General features: G+C 33.6%; 2 protein-coding genes across 5 annotated transcripts; both read left to right on the top strand.

The window, feature by feature from the left end:
* Positions 1–2556: 2556 nt before the first annotated feature.
* On the top strand, positions 2557–18295 carry LOC111190865 (uncharacterized). 3 transcript variants are annotated; one of them, XR_007441304.1, is made up of 10 exons: positions 2557–2844; positions 2959–3003; positions 3459–3548; positions 3688–3764; positions 3867–3945; positions 4187–4245; positions 4340–4442; positions 4756–4824; positions 4966–5181; positions 18151–18295. XR_007441304.1 is itself a non-coding variant. In XM_049485355.1 (9 exons), the coding sequence occupies exons 1-9, from the start codon at positions 2806–2808 to the stop codon at positions 5050–5052; spliced, it is 648 nt and encodes a 215-aa protein (XP_049341312.1). In that variant the 5' UTR covers positions 2557–2805; the 3' UTR covers positions 5053–5764. The 3 variants fall into 3 exon arrangements, 1 of the variants encoding a protein (XP_049341312.1); XR_007441305.1 differs by lacking the exon at positions 18151–18295 and adding an exon at positions 5302–5762; XM_049485355.1 differs by lacking the exon at positions 18151–18295 and having other exon boundaries at positions 4966–5764.
* Positions 13947–18362, top strand: LOC125805030 (uncharacterized). Of its 2 annotated transcripts, XR_007441303.1 has the most exons (10): positions 13947–14214; positions 14329–14373; positions 14829–14918; positions 15058–15134; positions 15237–15315; positions 15557–15615; positions 15710–15812; positions 17757–17825; positions 17967–18181; positions 18304–18362. XR_007441303.1 is itself a non-coding variant. In XM_049485354.1 (9 exons), the coding sequence occupies exons 1-9, from the start codon at positions 14176–14178 to the stop codon at positions 18051–18053; spliced, it is 648 nt and encodes a 215-aa protein (XP_049341311.1). In that variant the 5' UTR covers positions 13947–14175; the 3' UTR covers positions 18054–18200. The 2 variants fall into 2 exon arrangements, 1 of the variants encoding a protein (XP_049341311.1); XM_049485354.1 differs by lacking the exon at positions 18304–18362 and having other exon boundaries at positions 17967–18200.
* Positions 18363–19764: the final 1402 nt, after the last annotated feature.

The raw sequence follows: 19764 nt of genomic DNA, 5'->3' as shown, positions 1-19764 counted from the left end.
CAGGCCTATCTCCTAATTTTCTACTAAATATCTTATATAGTTAAAGGTAAGTATTAAATATAATATCAAAACTCCCAACATTGTTGATGAGTTCTGAAACACACGTCGGAGAACTGAAGAAGAACTGTGCGCACGCCCACCTCCAAAATCTCACGCCCACCAAACTTGAGAGCCCTGCTGTACCCACAGAGAAGCGGATTTTTTTGGGTCAGATCTAAGCTCTACTACAGCCTGTGATTAAAGAATAGCAAGAATAGTTCTACTATTAGCTCAGTGGAAATGAAAATACGTACAATTAAGAGACAGCGTCCTCAGCGATTTTTTTACATTTTTTTAAAAATCTAACAATAGTTTTCCTCTACACATATCTGGGCACCCTTTATTTGCATTGTCTGCTACAGTAAAAGCAGGGCTTTGGTTTGGATTGTGCAAATGTTCTTTTCATATTGTTAAATCACATGCATTAAGACTAAACCTAGCGGTGAAATAAATCATGCATCATGTTATTACAGTGTTTGTAGTCCTTAATCTCAGTTCTGCAGTTGTTTTTTACAATTAAATATTTCTTCTGTTGTTTGGAGTGAACTGTTTCTCTCGACTGCATCATTAATTATCAATAATAATCAAAAGCAAAAGAAGGGCAAAAGCAGCATAGAAACTGACATAAGAGTCAATGGAACTGGATTAATTACAGTAGGTGACACAAATAAGAAAAGCATTTACAGTGTATTTAAACTTAAAATCAGTGTTTTACATTTTGCATTATTATTTATGAAAACTGATTAAACTGCCACAGCCAATTTGGGGCATTTTTTTTGGTAACAGTAGACATGTACACATTCCGTAATTCTATATTTGTATTGTGATAATTTTTATATTGTACTGCCTGCATCCAGATATTACTGTATCCACATTCAGCATTTTTGTAAACATACTGCAAAACACAATCAAACAAAAACACAATATAGTTTTATATATATATATATATATATATATATATATATATATATATATATATATATTATGGCAAGCCAAACAGGAAATCTATAATAAAAGCTGATATATTAAGCAGGTTTTTATAATGTGAGATTCAAAGTTTGAATGCTAGGTGTCAGAAACGGGCCAAAGGGTCGGAGAGGGTGCGCATTTCTAGCGCAGAGAAACAGGGCAAAAGACTCTAAAAGCGGAGAGAGTGCGCATTTCTAGCGCAGAAAAACGGAGCAAAAGAATCTAAAAGCAGAGAGGGTGCTCATTTCTAGCGCAGAAAAACGTGCCAAAGAGTCTAAAAGTTGCCGTAATTAAGGAGTTTTATATTAAGAGACATCGTGAAATTAAACATCAATTTGAAAAATCTTAGTTTACACAACACTGTCAAAGATAAAGATAGTTAGTCAAGTAAAATGGTGTGTAAATGAAATAATCAGGAAAAAAGTATTATTTATAGTGGTATATTTCATTATTTGTGTGGCCTGTGACTTCAAAAAGATTTCTCCTTCTGGCCCCCAACAAAAAAAGTTTGGACACCCCTGATATATATATATATATATATATATACATATATATATATATATATATATATATATATATATATATATATATATATATATATATATATATATACATATATATATGTATATATATATATACATATATATATATATGTATATATATATATATATCGTCTTTCATAAAGTTGTAAAAAAACAAGATTTGTTATTTTTAAGAGTGGCCCTAAAACACTGCAAACAATGCATTAAAAACTAAAAATATATAAATAAATAAATATAATATAATATAATATAATATAATATCATATAATATAATATCATATAATATAATATAATATCATATAATATAATATCATATAATATCATATAATATCATATAATATCATATAATATAATAACATTTTAAACTCCCGTGATAAACCTTTTAAACTCAGTGGTCTGACTGTAACTCCAGCATCAGCTCAAGGACCCATCAGCTCTCAGTACAGCCTAAAACCCGTTTATTTAAGAATCAAGTTTATTATAGAAAAACTGAACTTACTATTTTTTATTTGTGTTTTTAGCCCCACCACCGTTTAATTTTGGACTCACTCGCGGGCTCCCTCTATCGGTAGCAAGTGGGTAGGCTCTCCATAAATCGGCTTTGGTTCTACTGAACTTTCAACTGAAAAAGAACGATTGCACAACGTTAACCCCTAAAGTTGTATAAATTGCTGATGGGAGATACTCTAGCAACATTAATAAAATATGTTATAAATATATAATATATATAATAATATATAATTTATATCATTACAATAATTAGTATTGTAATAATGGGAAATAAACTAGCAATAATAAAATAACATTATAAAATAATAATACTAGTAATAATAATAATAATAATAATAATAACAATACTAATAATAATAATAATAATAATAATAATAATAATATGGTGAAAATAAATAAATATATATATATATATCCACCCCCACCCCCCCCCCCCCCCCCCACCCCCCCTCCCACGCCCCGCTGCGTCATTCAGCGCAGCAGCCGATTTGTTTTTATTCGAACTCTTCGGAGATCGTCAGCGGCAGCAGCAGCGTTTCTTTCGACGGACCGTCTACAACTTTTCAAAACCAGTTTACTGTTTTATATTTACTGTTTTATTATCTGTATTATCTTTTATTTACTGTATATAATTGTATATAATTGTATTATCTGTACTGTTTTGTCATTAATTAATTGTATTTTGTTTTTTTGTTTTTCAGGTTACTGTAGCCGCTGAGGGAGCTCACCCCCATACCGGTCAGGTATGGATCCCCGGTGGAGGAGCAGACCTCTTCCAATAGTGGTGAGTAAATTTGAAACTTCTCACATTTTACACCAAATTCACCCTCAGTAACACTCAGAAATTAACTCAGAGCTGGATTAGTTCAGGAGTTTAAAGCAGGGCTTTGTTTTTCAGGCGCAGTCAGGAAACTTTAGCTTCAGGACTCGTCGCGTGTCTCCGGTGAGTCTCTATCACTAACTGTTACACCTGCAGCTAATGATTAACTAATTAACTAACTAATTAACTATCACCCCAGTATACCTTACTGTAACCCTTTCAGTTCGGTTTTTAGAGTCAATGCTAATTTCTGAAGAGATTTCTATTGAGTGTCCACTGTGCCCTAACCTAGGTTAGCTAAGTTAGGGTTAGATAGCCAGCATATATTGTAAAGAAGCTAGTGAAATGATTTAACATGTATTTCTGTTGTGTATTTTCTTGGTTGTTTTTGGTTTTAGACTTAAAGGGAATGTTAGATAAGGAAATTAGTCTCAAAAATACATACATATGTTTTTGATGACTTGAGATTTATAAAAAAATGTGGTTAAAATTTTAGGTAAGTATTATATAGACAATATGAAATGTGCTAATTAAAAGAGGATTGAGGCAGTGATGAGCTGACATAAGATTGTCTGCAGTGGCAGGGTGAAGAGCCAGCCGCCTGTGAGGAGCCCCAGCCGTGTCAGCCCGGGTTCCTCGAGGTGAATCAGAGGGCCCACATTAAGAAGGTAAGAAAAGCACAATGAACAGTTAAAGTGTAGTCAAGTATCACTGTCACACATCTCTATATTAGCAACATCAATAATACGTACAGCTCTGCTTTCACTGAATCTTTATTAAATTGGACTTAAATTGGATTTTTAACAGTGCACAGAAGGTCAGCTGGAGGGACTCCTTCCCACCTCCCACCCAGAGTCTCCATTGCCTTCAATCACACCTGAAAGGTATCACAGCCTTCTTACCTGTCCCTCTACCACCCTGAAACCTCCCATTCCTTTTTTCTGATTCTGATTTACCACCCTGACACCTCCCATTCTCTCTTTCAGGAATGGCAGTGAGGCTCTGGTGGCGGTTGCGGAGGCAGAACCTTTGAACATGCTGAACACTGCTGGTCCAGTTGCACAGGTAAGAGTTTGCGGTTTATTCTGTATCCTCTCCACCTCTTTACCATCTTCCAATGATTTAAGATTTAAAGTTTTTAGGACACACACATACAGTATTCCCTTACACGCACATTCACACTATATATACACTTAAAGTATCCAGCTTTCTGCTTCTGTGTGTCTTGCTATCCCTTTGCTACTGTAATACTGTCAATTTCCCCACCTTTGGACTCAATTATCTTTTCTCATCTGTTCTTGAACAGTGTGAGGAAGCCCCGATCACGTCCCTCACCACCACCCACTGCCCGGAGACATTCAGCCAGTAAGACACTGCACTATCACCCACCATCAACACTCAAATAATCTCTTAAACACCTCGCCACCAACAGTAAGACCTCTATTTTTTCTCATTTCAGGTCAGGTGTCGATGTCCTGTTGCTGGTTGCAGAGGCGGATCCCTCTCACAGGCTGGACACCAACAGCACCGAGCCTGAGTCTGAGCCAGTGCCAGTTGCACAGGTAAGAGTTGGGAATAAATTCAGCTATAGAAGAAGTACCTGCAGTATCAGATTGTTTAGATATTTTCCACCCATTACTGTATCTCATTTAGTAAAAATACTTTTTATTTAGTGGTAGAACTAAACAGCAATATAATGGAAATATTTTAAACTGTTTCACTTATAGTTTCTTAAAAGTATTTGTTAAATATATATATAACTCATTTCTGCAGTGAAATTGTTAGTAAGGTGTTTTTTCCATTCTGTCTTCATATAGTTGAAGGTCTACAGTTCTTTGGTAAACACCTTTATTTTTTTTACTCTGTCTCTTATAGGCTGAGGGGGATCTGGAGGGCAGCGTGGAGGTCGATGTGGAGAGCATAGAGACAGCTCCAAAAACACAGGTCAGTTTAGTTTTACCTAAAGCATCAAACAAAACCAGTTCACTCTTTTCTGTTCTATTGCATGTGTATGTGTATGGGATGTATATATCGGAGGGTTTTACACCATGTCTTACTTTATTCTGTATTGATGTTTCCCTGCAGAGACGATGGCTACAGCGCTGCCTGAGAGTCTGGAGGAGCACAGCCTCTACTTTACTCTCCTGCTTTCCTCGTAGGGGAAATAGATAAAACAAAAAATGGAGAGGATAAATAGAATGAGGGTGGATAGATACATAGAAAGGGGGATGATATATAGGTAGATAGATAGAAAAGGGGATGATATATAGGTAGATAGATAGAAAAGGGGATGATATATAGGTACACAGGAAATTTGGCAGTGTTAAATCAACACTTATTAGTGTTAAACTTTACACTCAGTGTTAATTTAACACTGCCAAATTTCCTGTGTAGATAGATAGAAAAGGGGATAATATATAGGTAGATAGATAGAAAAGGGGATGATAAATAGGTAGATAGATAGAAAAGGGGATGATATATAGGTAAATAACATAACAAAAATAATTATTATGATTATTATAATAATAATTATACTATTTATCAATAATTATATAAAAATAATCTTTGTCTGTCTTCTCCTTTTTCTATCTATCTATCTTCTCCTTTTTCTATCTATTTTCTCATTTTCTATCTATCTCTCTGTCTGTCTATCTATCTATCTTCTCATTTTTCTACCTATCCATCTATCTGTCTACATTCAATTCAATTTAATATAGCTTTATTAGCATGACTGTAAATTACAGTGTTGCCTAAGCATTATAACAATTAACAACAACAATGATATATGAACATACATAACAGACAGACATAACATTTATAACAAAAATAATTATTATGATTATTATAATAATAATTATACTATTTATCAATAATTATAATTATATATAATATATATATAATAATATATCTATCTATCTGTCTGTCTTTCTCTCTGTCTTCTCCTTTTTTCAATAATATATGAACATACATAATAACATTTATAACTAAATATTTATTATAATTATTATAATAATAATTATACTATTTATCAATATTTATAATTATATATAATATATATAATAATAATCTATCTATCTGTCTCTCTTTCTCTCTGTCTTCTCCTTTTTCTATCTATCTATCTTCTCCTTTTTTCAATGATATATGAACATACATAATAACATTTATAACTAAAATAATTATGATTATTATAATAATAATTATACTGTTTATCAATAATTATAATTATATAATAATAATCATTCTCTCTGTCTGTCTATCTTCTCCTTTTTCTATCTTCTTATTTTTCTATCTCTTCTCATTTTTCTATCTATCTTCTTCTTTTTCTACCTATCTTCTCATACATTTCTGTCTCTGTTTATCTATCTTCTCCTTTTTCTATCTGTCTTCTTTTATCTATCTATCTATCTTCTCATTTTCTATCTATCTCTATCTGTCTTTCTGTCTGTCTATCTTCTCCTTTTTAAATCTATGTATCTTCTCCTTTCTATCTATCTATCTATCTATCCTCTTCTTATTCTGTCTGTCTTCTCTTTTTCTATCTATCTATCTATCTATCTATCTATCTATCTTCTCCCTTTTCTATATATCTATCTCCTTTTTCTGTCTATCTATTTTCTCATTTTCTATCTGTCTCTCTGTCTATCTATCTTCTCATTTAACTGTCTGTCTGTCTTCTCCTTTTTCTACCTATCTATCTTTTCCTTTCTATCTATCTATCTATCTTCTTCTGTCTATCTTCTCTTTATCTATCTATCTTCTTCTTTTTCTATCTATCTTCTCATACATTTCTGTCTCTGTCTATCTGTCTTCTCCTTTTTATCTATCTATCTTCTTATTTTCTATCTATCTCTATCTGTCTTTCTGTCTATCTTCTCTTTTTCTTTCTATCTATCTATCTATCTATCTATCTATCTATCTATCTATCTTCTCCTTTTTCTATCTAGCTATCTATCTTCTCATTTTCTATCTGTCTGTCTTCTCCTTTTTCTATCTATCTTCTCCTTTTTATCTATCTATCTATCTATCTATCTATCTATCTATCTATCTTCTTATTTTCTGTCTATCTTCTCATTTTTCTATCTATCTCTATCTATCTAACTATTCTTAGTTTTCTATCTATGTATCTTTTCATTTTCTATCAATCTCTAGCTGTCTGTCTTTCTGTCTCTCTTCTCATCTATCTATCTATCTTCTCCTTTTTCTACCTACTGTCTATCTTATCATTTTTCTATCTATCTATTTTTCTATCTTTTTTTCTGTCTCTTCTCATTTTCTATCTATCTATCTATCTATCTATCTATCTATCTATCTATCTATCTTCTCCTTTCTCTATCTGTCTGTCCTCTCAGTTTTTATATATCTATCTTTTATCTGCTTTATCTAGCTATCTATTTAACTATCTATCTGTCTGTCTGTCTATCTTCTCCTTTTTCTATCAATCTATCATCTCCTTTTTATCTCTTCTCATTTTTCTTTCCATCTGTTTCCCCTATCTATCTATCTATCTATCTATCTATCTATCTATCTATCTATCTATCTATCTATTCTTAGTTTTCTATCTATCCATCTTTTAATTTTCTATCTATCTCTATCTGTCTGTCTTTCTGTCTGTCTCTGTCTCATCTATCTATCTATCTGTCTATCTAAACCTACATAGATGCATACAAATATATATTTTAGTTTAGTATATATATATATATATATATATATATATATATATATATATATATATATATAAAATTGTATATATGTATATAATATATAAATTGCAATTTATTTATATATTATGTTTATTGCTATTATATTATTATTAACATATTTATAATATATTAATATTGTATTATATTTATTTTATTTTTTATATTTATATTATTTTATATATTCTATATTTTACTATTCTTTTCATTCTTTCCTCACCCTTTTCCACAAATCCTCTCACCACCAACTTTCGACCCTGTTATTAAATGTAAATAAATGTAAATATTATCACTACAACTTTGTGTCTGAGAGTTATTTCACTAAAAACAGGGGTTTTCATCTTTACAACACTATTCAGGGTGATGTAATGAACTTTTAAACCTCAGCTCACATTTTAAATATCAAACATACAGTCTTCTCTGTAGAAGAATAAGGTTTGCTTCCCTGGTTGGGAAATAAAACTTAACATAAATCTGTGGGCAAAACTCTTTCATACTACATTCACCGACTCCGATTCGAATGGCTTATGTATTGTTTTATTAATTTAATTACATTCTAAATAATTAACAATAATAAATTAAGTGCTTATAAAATTTTATAATTTATGTGATTCATTTATTGAATTAATATTTTTAATAGTGTATTCAAATTCATGAATTAAGTTTATGTTTGGTTTGAAAACATTTTTTATATTTTTAAGAATTACTTTTTTATATAAAATGGTACAAAAGTGACTTATTTGACCACAACTAAAAAATATCTATAAATCTAAAGCTTATAAAATGTTATGTATTTTTGTTATATGAGCATTGTAGAGATTTTTTTTATTCTACTTTTTAAAATAAAGAGTCTTCCACCTCAGCTCTGCAGTGCCTCTGAATAAAGAAATCATGAACTCTGTATTCAGCTTTATTAGTGGTCTTATCTCAGCTCGCATTGTTTTTCTCCTTTCACCTCTGTTGGCTGCAACAGTGGGATTCAGGCTTGGAAAGTATAGAATACTGGGTTCTAAAGGTGGAAACCACGTCTTTTCTACACACATTACATGTCAAAAGTTAATAGATGCAATCATCTTAATACATCAATGCAAAGTAATGTTCCGAAAAGAAATATATATATATATATAATATATATATATATATATATATATATATATATATATATATACGTATATATATATATATATATATATATATAAATATATACAGAAGTACAGTGTCTTAAAATGGTTATAAACCAAAAAATATAAAAATCCTTGAAAGTTAACATGAAATGTTTGCCAAGCACATGCTATCTTTCTTTTATGTTATTGATTATATTTTATTCAATTTTAGGGTATTATTTGATTTGTTTTCAATTTGTTCATAATTCATTTACAGTGTTGGGCAAAAGTAATTAGGTATAGTTATTAGTACTTCACTATAAAAGTAACTAGTTACCAGTAAAAGTAACTATTGCGTTACTTCGCCCCTTAAAAAAATGAACAAAAGAAAATAAATGATGTAATTACTATTATTATTAGAAAAATAACAAACGAAAATAAACCCAAAATGTTGACAAAAATATAATCTAACGAATTAAAAAAAAAAGAAACGAAAAACTCCACAGGACCAAAGAAAATTACTAAGGGTCCTATTTTAAGGTCCTGGCCTTGTTTCATGTCTCTGTGTGTTTTCCCCACGTGACCTGTGCCCCTCTGTGTCTCCTGTCTCAGTAGTTTTCCACCACATATCTCAGTTGTAGCTCCGCCCCTTCTCCAGGTGTTTCCACTTCTAGTGTGTTTCCTGTTCATATAAAGATCCCTTGTGCCACTTGTCCCTTGTCGGTCTTTGCACCTACACCTGTCGTTCGTCTCTCTCTGTGTTACAAAGCTTGTCTCAGTGTTTTCTTGTCTCTCTTAGCCTTAGTCCCTTGTTTCTCGTTTTTTGCTTGTTCTCTCGTTTTATAGTCTTTTCTTGTTTATTTATTAGTTTATTCCCTTGTATATATATTTCCCTAGCCCTGTTAGTTTATTTCTAGTATCTCTTGTTTGTTTAGGTTTATGTTATTTTGTTTCACTGTTTATTTTGGTTATTGGTTTTTGGTTTGTCTTTGTTACACGTTTACTTGTTCCTTGTTTCTTTGTTTATTTGTTATTTATTTATTAAATATTTATTTCTTACCTGCGTTTACGTCCGCCTCCACGTCTTCCCTGCACCTCATCATGACATCAGGTTTAAATCGGGTTTGGGCTCATGACGACAGTTTATGGGGCAGGTCTTGCACAGGCTCGGGTCAGAGCGGATTTTTTGGGTCAGATCTAAGCTACAGCCTGCGATTAAAGAATAGCAATAATAGTTCTGCTATTAGCTCAGTGGAAATGAAAAGACATACAATTAAGAGACAGCGTCCTCAGCGATTTTTTTTTACCGTGTCTCTGCTGATTGGTAGATATGGCACCATCAGGTTGGGTTACGTTCAACAAGGTTGAGTAGAAGTTAAAGGGTTACTTGTGGACCAGATGGTGTCAAACATCATGCCCATGACCACCATTCACTGAATGTCATGGTACTCTCCTCTTTTCAGGAAGAACTGGTTATCTATGAAGCTGTTCTTATACACCATGAGGCAGCCGCTGTCCACCCTGATAGAGCTAACCTGGCTTATGTATGATGAGATATTACTGCAGTCACACATGCACTCATAGTGGCGCACCTGGAACTACTTCTCTACTTTCTCCGCAAGCTGAGAAGAGCTGGAGCCCCCACCCCCATCATGACCACTTTCTACAGAGGGGCCATCGAGAGCATCCTGACCAGCTGTTTCACCGTGTGGTACGGGGCCTGCACAGCATCCTGCCGCAGGACCCTCCAGCGCATCGTGAGAGCAGCTGAGAAGATCGTTGGCACCTCTCTCCCCTCCCTTCAGGACCTGTACAGCTCCCGCCTCACGCGGAAAGCCCTCCGTCTGGCAGGAGATCCCTCCCACCCACTACACAGCTTCTTCAGCCTGCTGCCATCAGGGAGAAGACTGCGGAGTCTCGGGTCTAGGACCAGCAGACTGCGAGACAGCCCCATCCATCAGGCTGTGAGGATGCTGAACTCTCTTCCTGCTCTACCCCCCATCCCAATCCTGCCCACAGCACACACACTCTCATCATCCTGACCCCACATCCTCCCACCAACACAGTACTGAAACTCTGCACTAGAACACACACAGTACTGTAACTTTTGTAAAAGGACCTGCACTACACACCCAATACCTGCACTACTGTTACGCTGCACTGTCATACACACTTTAATTCCCCAAGAACTGGGAATTTTAAGAACTTTACCAGCCTTAGGCTAGATAAAACATTGCACTACTGTTATACGGGTTCTATTTATATTGTCACTTGATCTTAATCACCATTAATATTGCACTATTATCTTCTGTCTCACAAATGTCTATTGTGTTTTTGTTGTATTGTACATATAGTGTCTCCCACTCATTTAGATTTAGATTATATATTTATTTCTTTTTATTTCTATTTATATATCTATTTCACCCCCACCACTACTGCACCTTGTTCTGTCTCATGTATGTCTGTGTCCCTGCTGCTGTATTGTACACATAGTGTCTCCCCCTTTTTCTTTATTTTTCTTTATTATCCATTATCTGTACTTGCTGTAAAATTGGGAAGGAGAGTAACGTAATTTCAATTCTATGTATGTCCTGTACATATGCAGTATTGACAATAAAACAAAAAAAAAAAAAAAAAAAAAAAAAGTCCTTTCTTCAAAGAAGACAATCTGCCAGGAGAGCAACATATGTATTCTTTATATGACAGGATCAGATATTGTTGATTCATATCATTACATCTAATGCAAATCAGAGCTAACATTTAGATCAGTGCAAATTAAAACACTATTACCTTGCTTACCTTTGCTGTATTTCTTTTTCTCTGTAATATAATTCACTGTACTAAGCCTTTCTTTGGTGATCTTTTTTATACAAAAACCAGAGGGCCACATTTCGTTGTCATTCAAATGCCAAAAGCTGAACTGGCACTATGGCTGCTGAATGGGGCTATTAAAATCTAACAATAGTTTTCCTCTACACATATCTGGGCACCCTTTATTTGCATTGTCTGCTACAGTAAAAGCAGGGCTTTGGTTTGGATTGTGCGAATGTTCTTTTCATATTGTTAAATCACATGCATTAAGACTAAACCTAGCGGTGAAATAAATCATGCATCATGTTATTACAGTGTTTGTAGTCCTTAATCTCAGTTCTGCAGTTGTTTTTTACAATTAAATATTTCTTCTGTTGTTTGGAGTGAACTGTTTCTCTCGACTGCATCATTAATTATCAATAATAATCAAAAGCAAAAGAAGGGCAAAAGCAGCATAGAAACTGACATAAGAGTCAATGGAACTGGATTAATTACAGTAGGTGACACAAATAAGAAAAGCATTTACAGTGTATTTAAACTTAAAATCAGTGTTTTACATTTTGCATTATTATTTATGAAAACTGATTAAACTGCCACAGCCAATTTGGGGCATTTTTTTGGCAACAGTAGACATGTACACATGCCGTAATTCTATATTTGTATTGTGATAATTTTTATATTGTACTGCCTGCATCCAGATATTACTGTATCCACATTCAGCATTTTTGTAAACATACTGCAAAACACAATCAAACAAAAACACAATATAGTTATATATTATATATATATATATATTATGGCAAGCCAAACAGGAAATCTATAATAAAAGCTGATATATTAAGCAGGTTTTTATAATGTGAGATTCAAAGTTTGAATGCTAGGTGTCAGAAACGGGCCAAAGAGTCGGAGAGGTTGCGCATTTCTAGCGCAGAGAAACAGGGCAAAAGACTCTAAAAGCGGAGAGGGTGCGCATTTCTAGCGCAGAAAAATGGAACAAAAGAGTCTAAAAGCGGACAGGGTGCTCATTTCTAGCGCAGAAAAACGGGCCAAAGAGTCTAAAAGTTGCCGTAATTAAGGAGTTTTATTTTAAGAGACATTGTGAAATTAAACATCAATTTGAAAAATCTTAGTTTACACAACACTGTCAAAGATAAAGATAGTTAGTCAAGTAAAATGGTGTGTAAATGAAATAATGAGGAAAAAAGTATTATTTATAGTGGTATATTTCATTATTTGTGTGGCCCGTGACTTCAAAAATATTTCTCCTTCTGGCCCCCAACAAAAAAAGTTTGGACACCCCTGATATATATATATATATATATATATATATATATATACATATATATATATATACGTATATATATATATATATATACGTATATATATATATATATATATATATATATATATATATACATATATATATATATATATATATACATATATATATATATATATATATACGTATATATATATACATATATATATATATATATATATGTATATATATATATATATATATATATATATATATATATATATATATATATATATATATCGTCTTTCATAAAGTTGTAAAAATACAAGATTTGTTATTTTTAAGAGTGGCCCTAAAACACTGCAAACAATGCATTAAAAACAAAAAATATATAAATAAATAAATAACTAAATAAATATAATATAATATAATATCATATAATATAATATAATATCATATAATATAATAACATTTTAAACTCCCGTTATAAACCTTTTAAACTCAGTGGTCTGACTGTAACTCCAGCATCAGCTCAAGGACCCATCAGCTCTCAGTACAGCCTAAAACCCGTTTATTTAAGAATCAAGTTTATTATAGAAAAACTGAACTTACTATTTTTTATTTGTGTTTTTAGCCCCACCACCGTTTAATTTTGGACTCACTCGCGGGCTCCCTCTATCGGTAGCAAGTGGGTAGGCTCTCCATAAATCGGCTTTGGTTCTACTGAACTTTCAACTGAAAAAGAACGATTGCACAACGTTAACCCCTAAAGTTGTATAAATTGCTGATGGGAGATACTCTAGCAACATTAATAAAATATGTTATAAATATATAATATATATAATAATATATAATTTATATCATTACAATAATTAGTATTGTAATAATGGGAAATAAACTAGCAATAATAAAATAACATTATAAAATAATAATACGAGTAATAATAATAATAATAATACTAATAATAATAATAATAATAATAATAATAATAATAATAATAATAATAATATGGTGAAAATAAATATATATATATATATATATATATATATATATATATATATATATATATATATATATATATATATATATATATATATATATATATATCCACCCCCCCCCCCCCACCCCCCCTCCCACGCCCCGCTGCGTCATTCAGCGCAGCAGCCGATTTGTTTTTATTCGAACTCTTCGGAGATCGTCAGCGGCAGCAGCAGCGTTTCTTTCGACGGACTGTCTTCAACTTTTCAAAACCAGTTTACTGTTTTATATTTACTGTTTTATTATCTGTATTATCTTTTAATTACTGTATATAATTGTATATAATTGTATTATCTGTACTGTTTTGTCATTAATTAATTGTATTTTGGTTTTTTGTTTTTCAGGTTACTGTAGCCGCTGAGGGAGCTCACCCCCATACCGGTCAGGTATGGATCCCCGGTGGAGGAGCAGACCTCTTCCAATAGTGGTGAGTATATTTGAAACTTCTCACATTTTACACCAAATTCACCCTCAGTAACACTCAGAAATTAACTCAGAGCTGGATTAGTTCAGGAGTTTAAAGCAGGGCTTTGTTTTTCAGGCGCAGTCAGGAAACTTTAGCTTCAGGACTCGTCGCGTGTCTCCGGTGAGTCTCTATCACTAACTGTTACACCTGCAGCTAATGATTAACTAATTAACTAACTAATTAACTATCACCCCAGTATACCTTACTGTAACCCTTTCAGTTCGGTTTTTAGAGTCAATGCTAATTTCTGAAGAGATTTCTATTGAGTGTCCACTGTGCCCTAACCTAGGTTAGCTAAGTTAGGGTTAGATAGCCAGCATATATTGTAAAGAAGCTAGTGAAATGATTTAACATGTATTTCTGTTGTGTATTTTCTTGGTTGTTTTTGGTTTTAGACTTAAAGGGAATGTTAGATAAGGAAATTAGTCTCAAAAATACATACATATGTTTTTGATGACTTGAGATTTATAAAAAAATGTGGTTAAAATTTTAGGTAAGTATTATATAGACAATATGAAATGTGCTAATTAAAAGAGGATTGAGGCAGTGATGAGCTGACATAAGATTGTCTGCAGTGGCAGGGTGAAGAGCCAGCCGCCTGTGAGGAGCCCCAGCCGTGTCAGCCCGGGTTCCTCGAGGTGAAGCAGAGGGCCCACATTAAGAAGGTAAGAAAAGCACAATGAACAGTTAAAGTGTAGTCAAGTATCACTGTCACACATCTCTATATTAGCAACATCAATAATACGTACAGCTCTGCTTTCACTGAATCTTTATTAAATTGGACTTAAATTGGATTTTTAACAGTGCACAGAAGGTCAGCTGGAGGGACTCCTTCCCACCTCCCACCCAGAGTCTCCATTGCCTTCAATCACACCTGAAAGGTATCACAGCCTTCTTACCTGTCCCTCTACCACCCTGAAACCTCCCATTCCTTTTTTCTGATTCTGATTTACCACCCTGACACCTCCCATTCCCTCTTTCAGGAATGGCAGTGAGGCTCTGGTGGTGGTTGCGGAGGCAGAACCTTTGAACATGCTGAACACTGCTGGTCCAGTTGCACAGGTAAGAGTTTGCGGTTTATTCTGTATCCTCTCCACCTCTTTACCATCTTCCAATGATTTAAGATTTAAAGTTTTTAGGACACACACATACAGTATTCCCTTACACGCACATTCACACTATATATACACTTCAAGTATCCAGCTTTCTGCTTCTGTGTGTCTTGCTATCTCTTTGCTACTGTAATACTGTCAATTTCCCCACCTTTGGACTCAATTATCTTTTCTCATCTGTTCTTGAACAGTGTGAGGAAGCCCCGATCACGTCCCTCACCACCACCCACTGCCCGGAGACATTCAGCCAGTAAGACACTGCACTATCACCCACCATCAACACTCAAATAATCTCTTAAACACCTCGCCACCAACAGTAAGACCTCTATTTTTTCTCATTTCAGGTCAGGTGTCGATGTCCTGTTGCTGGTTGCAGAGGCGGATCCCTCTCACAGGCTGGACACCAACAGCACCGAGCCTGAGTCTGAGCCAGTGCCAGTTGCACAGGTAAGAGTTGGGAATAAATTCAGCTATAGAAGAAGTACCTGCAGTATCAGATTGTTTAGATATTTTCCACCCATTACTGTATCTCATTTAGTAAAAATACTTTTTATTTAGTGGTAGAACTAAACAGCAATATAATGGAAATATTTTAAACTGTTTCACTTATAGTTTCTTAAAAGTATTTGTTAAATACAGGTGCTGGTCAACGAATTAGAATAATTTGAAATAGTGCAATCATGAAATTCTTTGAATGCATTTTTTGTGCAGAAAGCAAATCAGGTGTTCACCGCACCTGTCCTACTCGTTAGACTAATCACAGTTACCTGGAAAAAAAATTGCTCAGCTGAGCTTTCCAAAAGGCCCATTTAGGCCATTTAACTGTGACACTGTTGTTTTATTGAATTAGAATAATGGAGAAACCGTTTCATTGAATTAGAATAATTTTTATTATAATTACAATCATCACTTTCTCAGTATTTTGTGGCTGCCCCCTTGGCTTGTATGACTGCCTGAAGTCTCCGCGGCATCGATTTGACCAGCTTGTCGCAAGTTTCCGCACTCACAGCTTCCCAGGCAGTGGCGATGTTCTGCTTCAGTTGGTCTAGCGTAGTAGGCTTTCTGTCGCGAATTTTCCGCTTGACAATGGCCCAAAGGTTTTCAATGACATTGAGGTCAGGCGAGTTGGCCGGCCATGCCAAAACTTCAAGCTGTTTTTTAGTGAACTAATCTTTGGTCGACTTTGCCGCATGAGCCGGTGCAAGATCCTGTTGAAATATGAAGTCTTCTTCGCCGAACTGTTCCTCAACAGTCGGAATCAGGAACGTTTCCAGAACATCTTGATATACGGCAGCATTGACAGTCTTCTTGAGGAAGCAGAGTTTCCCTACACCTCGAGCGGACATGCATCCCCAGACCATAACGCTCTGGAGAAACTTGACGGATCTTTTCACGCACTCGTGGTTGTAGGTTTCGCCACCACAACGCCAGACACGAGGACCTTGGTCACCGAAGGAGATGCAGAAGCGTGATTCGTCACTGAAGACCACTTTCTGCCAGGCTTCAGCAGTCCACTCGCCGTGTTCTTTGGCCCACTTCAGCCGTTTCTCCATTTGTTTCTTGTTCAGCATCGGTTTTACTGCTGGAACGCGAGATTTGAAGCCGAGTTCGCGCAGACGACGGTAAGTGGTTGATCTGGAGACGTCAGCACCGGTCTGCTTGTTCCACAAGTCGGTGAGCTCGGAAGTGGACTTGAACCGGTTGCTGACTGCGATCTTTCTCAGCTGCTTGTTGTCGCGAGCAGAAGTTTTTCGGACGCCGGAACAGTTGGTGCGCTTGCTGCAGTTTTTCTTGAGAGCTTTGCAGACGGAAGACTGGCTGATGCCGAGCTGCTCAGCAATTTTAGTTTGGGTCAAGCCTTGTTGGCAAAGGGCTTGAATTTGAGCCACTATTCCGGTTGAGAGGTTGCGCTGCTTACCCATGATTGATTTTACAACTTAGAAATTCTACTCAACCCTGACTTTATACTGCACAGTGAACACTCTTCACAGAAAACAAAAATTCGAGCATTTATTCTAATTCAATGAAACGGTTTCTCCATTATTCTAATTCAATAAAACAACAGTGTCACAGTTAAATGGCCTAAATGGGCCTTTTGGAAAGCTCAGCTGAGCAAATTTTTTTCCAGGTAACGAGTTCTGTGATTAGTCTAACGAGTAGGACAGGTGCGGTGAACACCTGATTTGCTTTCTGCACAAAAAATGCATTCAAAGAATTTCATGATTGCACTATTTCAAATTATTCTAATTCGTTGACCAGCACCTGTATATATATAACTCATTTCTGCAGTGAAATTGTTAGTAAGGTGTTTTTTCCATTCTGTCTTCATATAGTTGAAGGTCTACAGTTCTTTGGTAAACACCTTTATTTTTTTTACTCTGTCTCTTATAGGCTGAGGGGGATCTGGAGGGCAGCGTGGAGGTCGATGTGGAGAGCATAGAGACAGCTCCAAAAACACAGGTCAGTTTAGTTTTACGTAAAGCATCAAACAAAACCAGTTCACTCTTTTCTGTTCTATTGCATGTGTATGTGTATGGGATGTATATATCGGAGGGTTTTACACCATGTCTTACTTTATTCTGTATTGATGTTTCCCTGCAGAGACGATGGCTACAGCGCTGCCTGAGAGTCTGGAGGAGCACAGCCTCTACTTTACTCTCCTGCTTTCCTCGTAGGGGAAATAGATAAAACAAAAATGGAGAGGATAAATAGAATGAGGGTGGATAGATACATAGAAAGGGGGATGATATATAGGTAGATAGATAGAAAAGGGGATGATATATAGGTAGATAGATAGAAAAGGGGATGATATATAGGTACACAGGAAATTTGGCAGTGTTAAATCAACACTTATTAGTGTTAAACTTTACACTCTCAGTGTTAATTTAACACTGCCAAATTTCCTGTGTTGATAGATAGAAAAGGGGATGATATATAGGTAGATAGATAGAAAAGGGGATGATATATAGGTAAATAACAAAAATAATTATTATGATTATTATAATAATAATTATACTATTTATCAATAATTATATAAAAATAATCTTTGTCTGTCTTCTCCTTTTTCTATCTATCTGTCTATCAATCTATCTATTATCTATCTTCTCCTTTTTCTATCTATTTTCTCATTTTCTATCTATCTCTCTGTCTGTCTATCTATCTATCTTCTCATTTTTCTACCTATCCATCTATCTGTCTACATTCAATTCAATTTAATATAGCTTTATTAGCATGACTGTAAATTACAGTGTTGCCTAAGCATTATAACAATTAACAACAACAATGATATATGAACATACATAACAGACAGACATAACATTTATAACAAAAATAATTATTATGATTATTATAATAATAATTATACTATTTATCAATAATTATAATTATATATAATATATATATAATAATATATCTATCTGTCTGTCTTTCTCTCTGTCTTCTCCTTTTTTCAATAATATATGAACATACATAATAACATTTATAACTAAAATATTTATTATAATTATTATAATAATAATTATACTATTTATCAATAATTATAATTATATATAATATATATAATAATAATCTATCTATCTGTCTCTCTTTCTCTCTGTCTTCTCCTTTTTCTATCTATCTATCTTCTCTTTTTTCTATCTATTTTCTCATTTTCTATCTATCTCTCTGTCTGTCTGTCTATCTATCTATCTTCTCATTTTTCTACCTATCCATCTATCTGTCTACATTCAATTCAATTTAATATAGCTTTATTAGCATGACTGTAAATTACAGTGTTGCCTAAGCATTATAACAATTAACAACAACAATGATATATGAACATAAATAACAGACAGACATAACATTTATAACAAAAATAATTATTATGATTATTATAATAATAATTATAATATTTATCAATAATTATAATTATATAATAATATTCTATCTATCTATCTATCTATCTGTCTTTCTTTCTCTCTGTCTTCTCCTTTTTCTATCCATCTATCTTCTCCTTTTTTCAATGATATATGAACATACATAATAACATTTATAACAAAAATAATAATTATTATAATAATAATAATTATACTATTTATCAATAATTATATAATAATAATATATCTATCTGTCTGTCTTTCTCTCTGTCTTCTCCTTTTTCTATCTATCTATCTTCTCCTTTTTTCAATGATATATGAACATACATAACATTTATAACAAGCAATTTTTTATGATTATTATAATAATAATTATACTATTTATGTATAATTATATAATAATAATCGGTCTCTCTGTCTGTCTATCTTCTTATTTTTCTATCTCTTCTCATTTTCTATCTATCTATCTATCTATCTATCTATCTTCTTTTTCTGTCTATCTTTTTTTCTATCTATCTTCTCTTTTTCTATCTATCTTCTTCTTT

Source organism: Astyanax mexicanus, chromosome 11 (genome assembly GCF_023375975.1).
Source record: "Astyanax mexicanus isolate ESR-SI-001 chromosome 11, AstMex3_surface, whole genome shotgun sequence".
Classification (NCBI taxonomy): Eukaryota; Metazoa; Chordata; class Actinopteri; order Characiformes; family Acestrorhamphidae; genus Astyanax; species Astyanax mexicanus.
This window is presented reverse-complemented; position numbering and strand designations above follow the sequence as displayed.

What these genes read in the sequence shown, in the direction of transcription:
- LOC111190865 (XM_049485355.1), top strand. Translation starts at nt 2,806, where the DNA reads ATGGATCCCCGGTGGAGGAGCAGACCTCTTCCAATAGTG. An exon ending in GCAGACCTCTTCCAATAGTG is followed by an intron (nt 2,845 to 2,958) that starts GTGAGTAAATTT and finishes TTTGTTTTTCAG; the next exon opens with GCGCAGTCAGGAAACTTTAG. An exon ending in CTGCTGGTCCAGTTGCACAG is followed by an intron (nt 3,946 to 4,186) that starts GTAAGAGTTTGC and finishes GTTCTTGAACAG; the next exon opens with TGTGAGGAAGCCCCGATCAC.
- LOC125805030 (XM_049485354.1), top strand. Translation starts at nt 14,176, where the DNA reads ATGGATCCCCGGTGGAGGAGCAGACCTCTTCCAATAGTG. An exon ending in GCAGACCTCTTCCAATAGTG is followed by an intron (nt 14,215 to 14,328) that starts GTGAGTATATTT and finishes TTTGTTTTTCAG; the next exon opens with GCGCAGTCAGGAAACTTTAG. An exon ending in TGCCCGGAGACATTCAGCCA is followed by an intron (nt 15,616 to 15,709) that starts GTAAGACACTGC and finishes TTCTCATTTCAG; the next exon opens with GTCAGGTGTCGATGTCCTGT.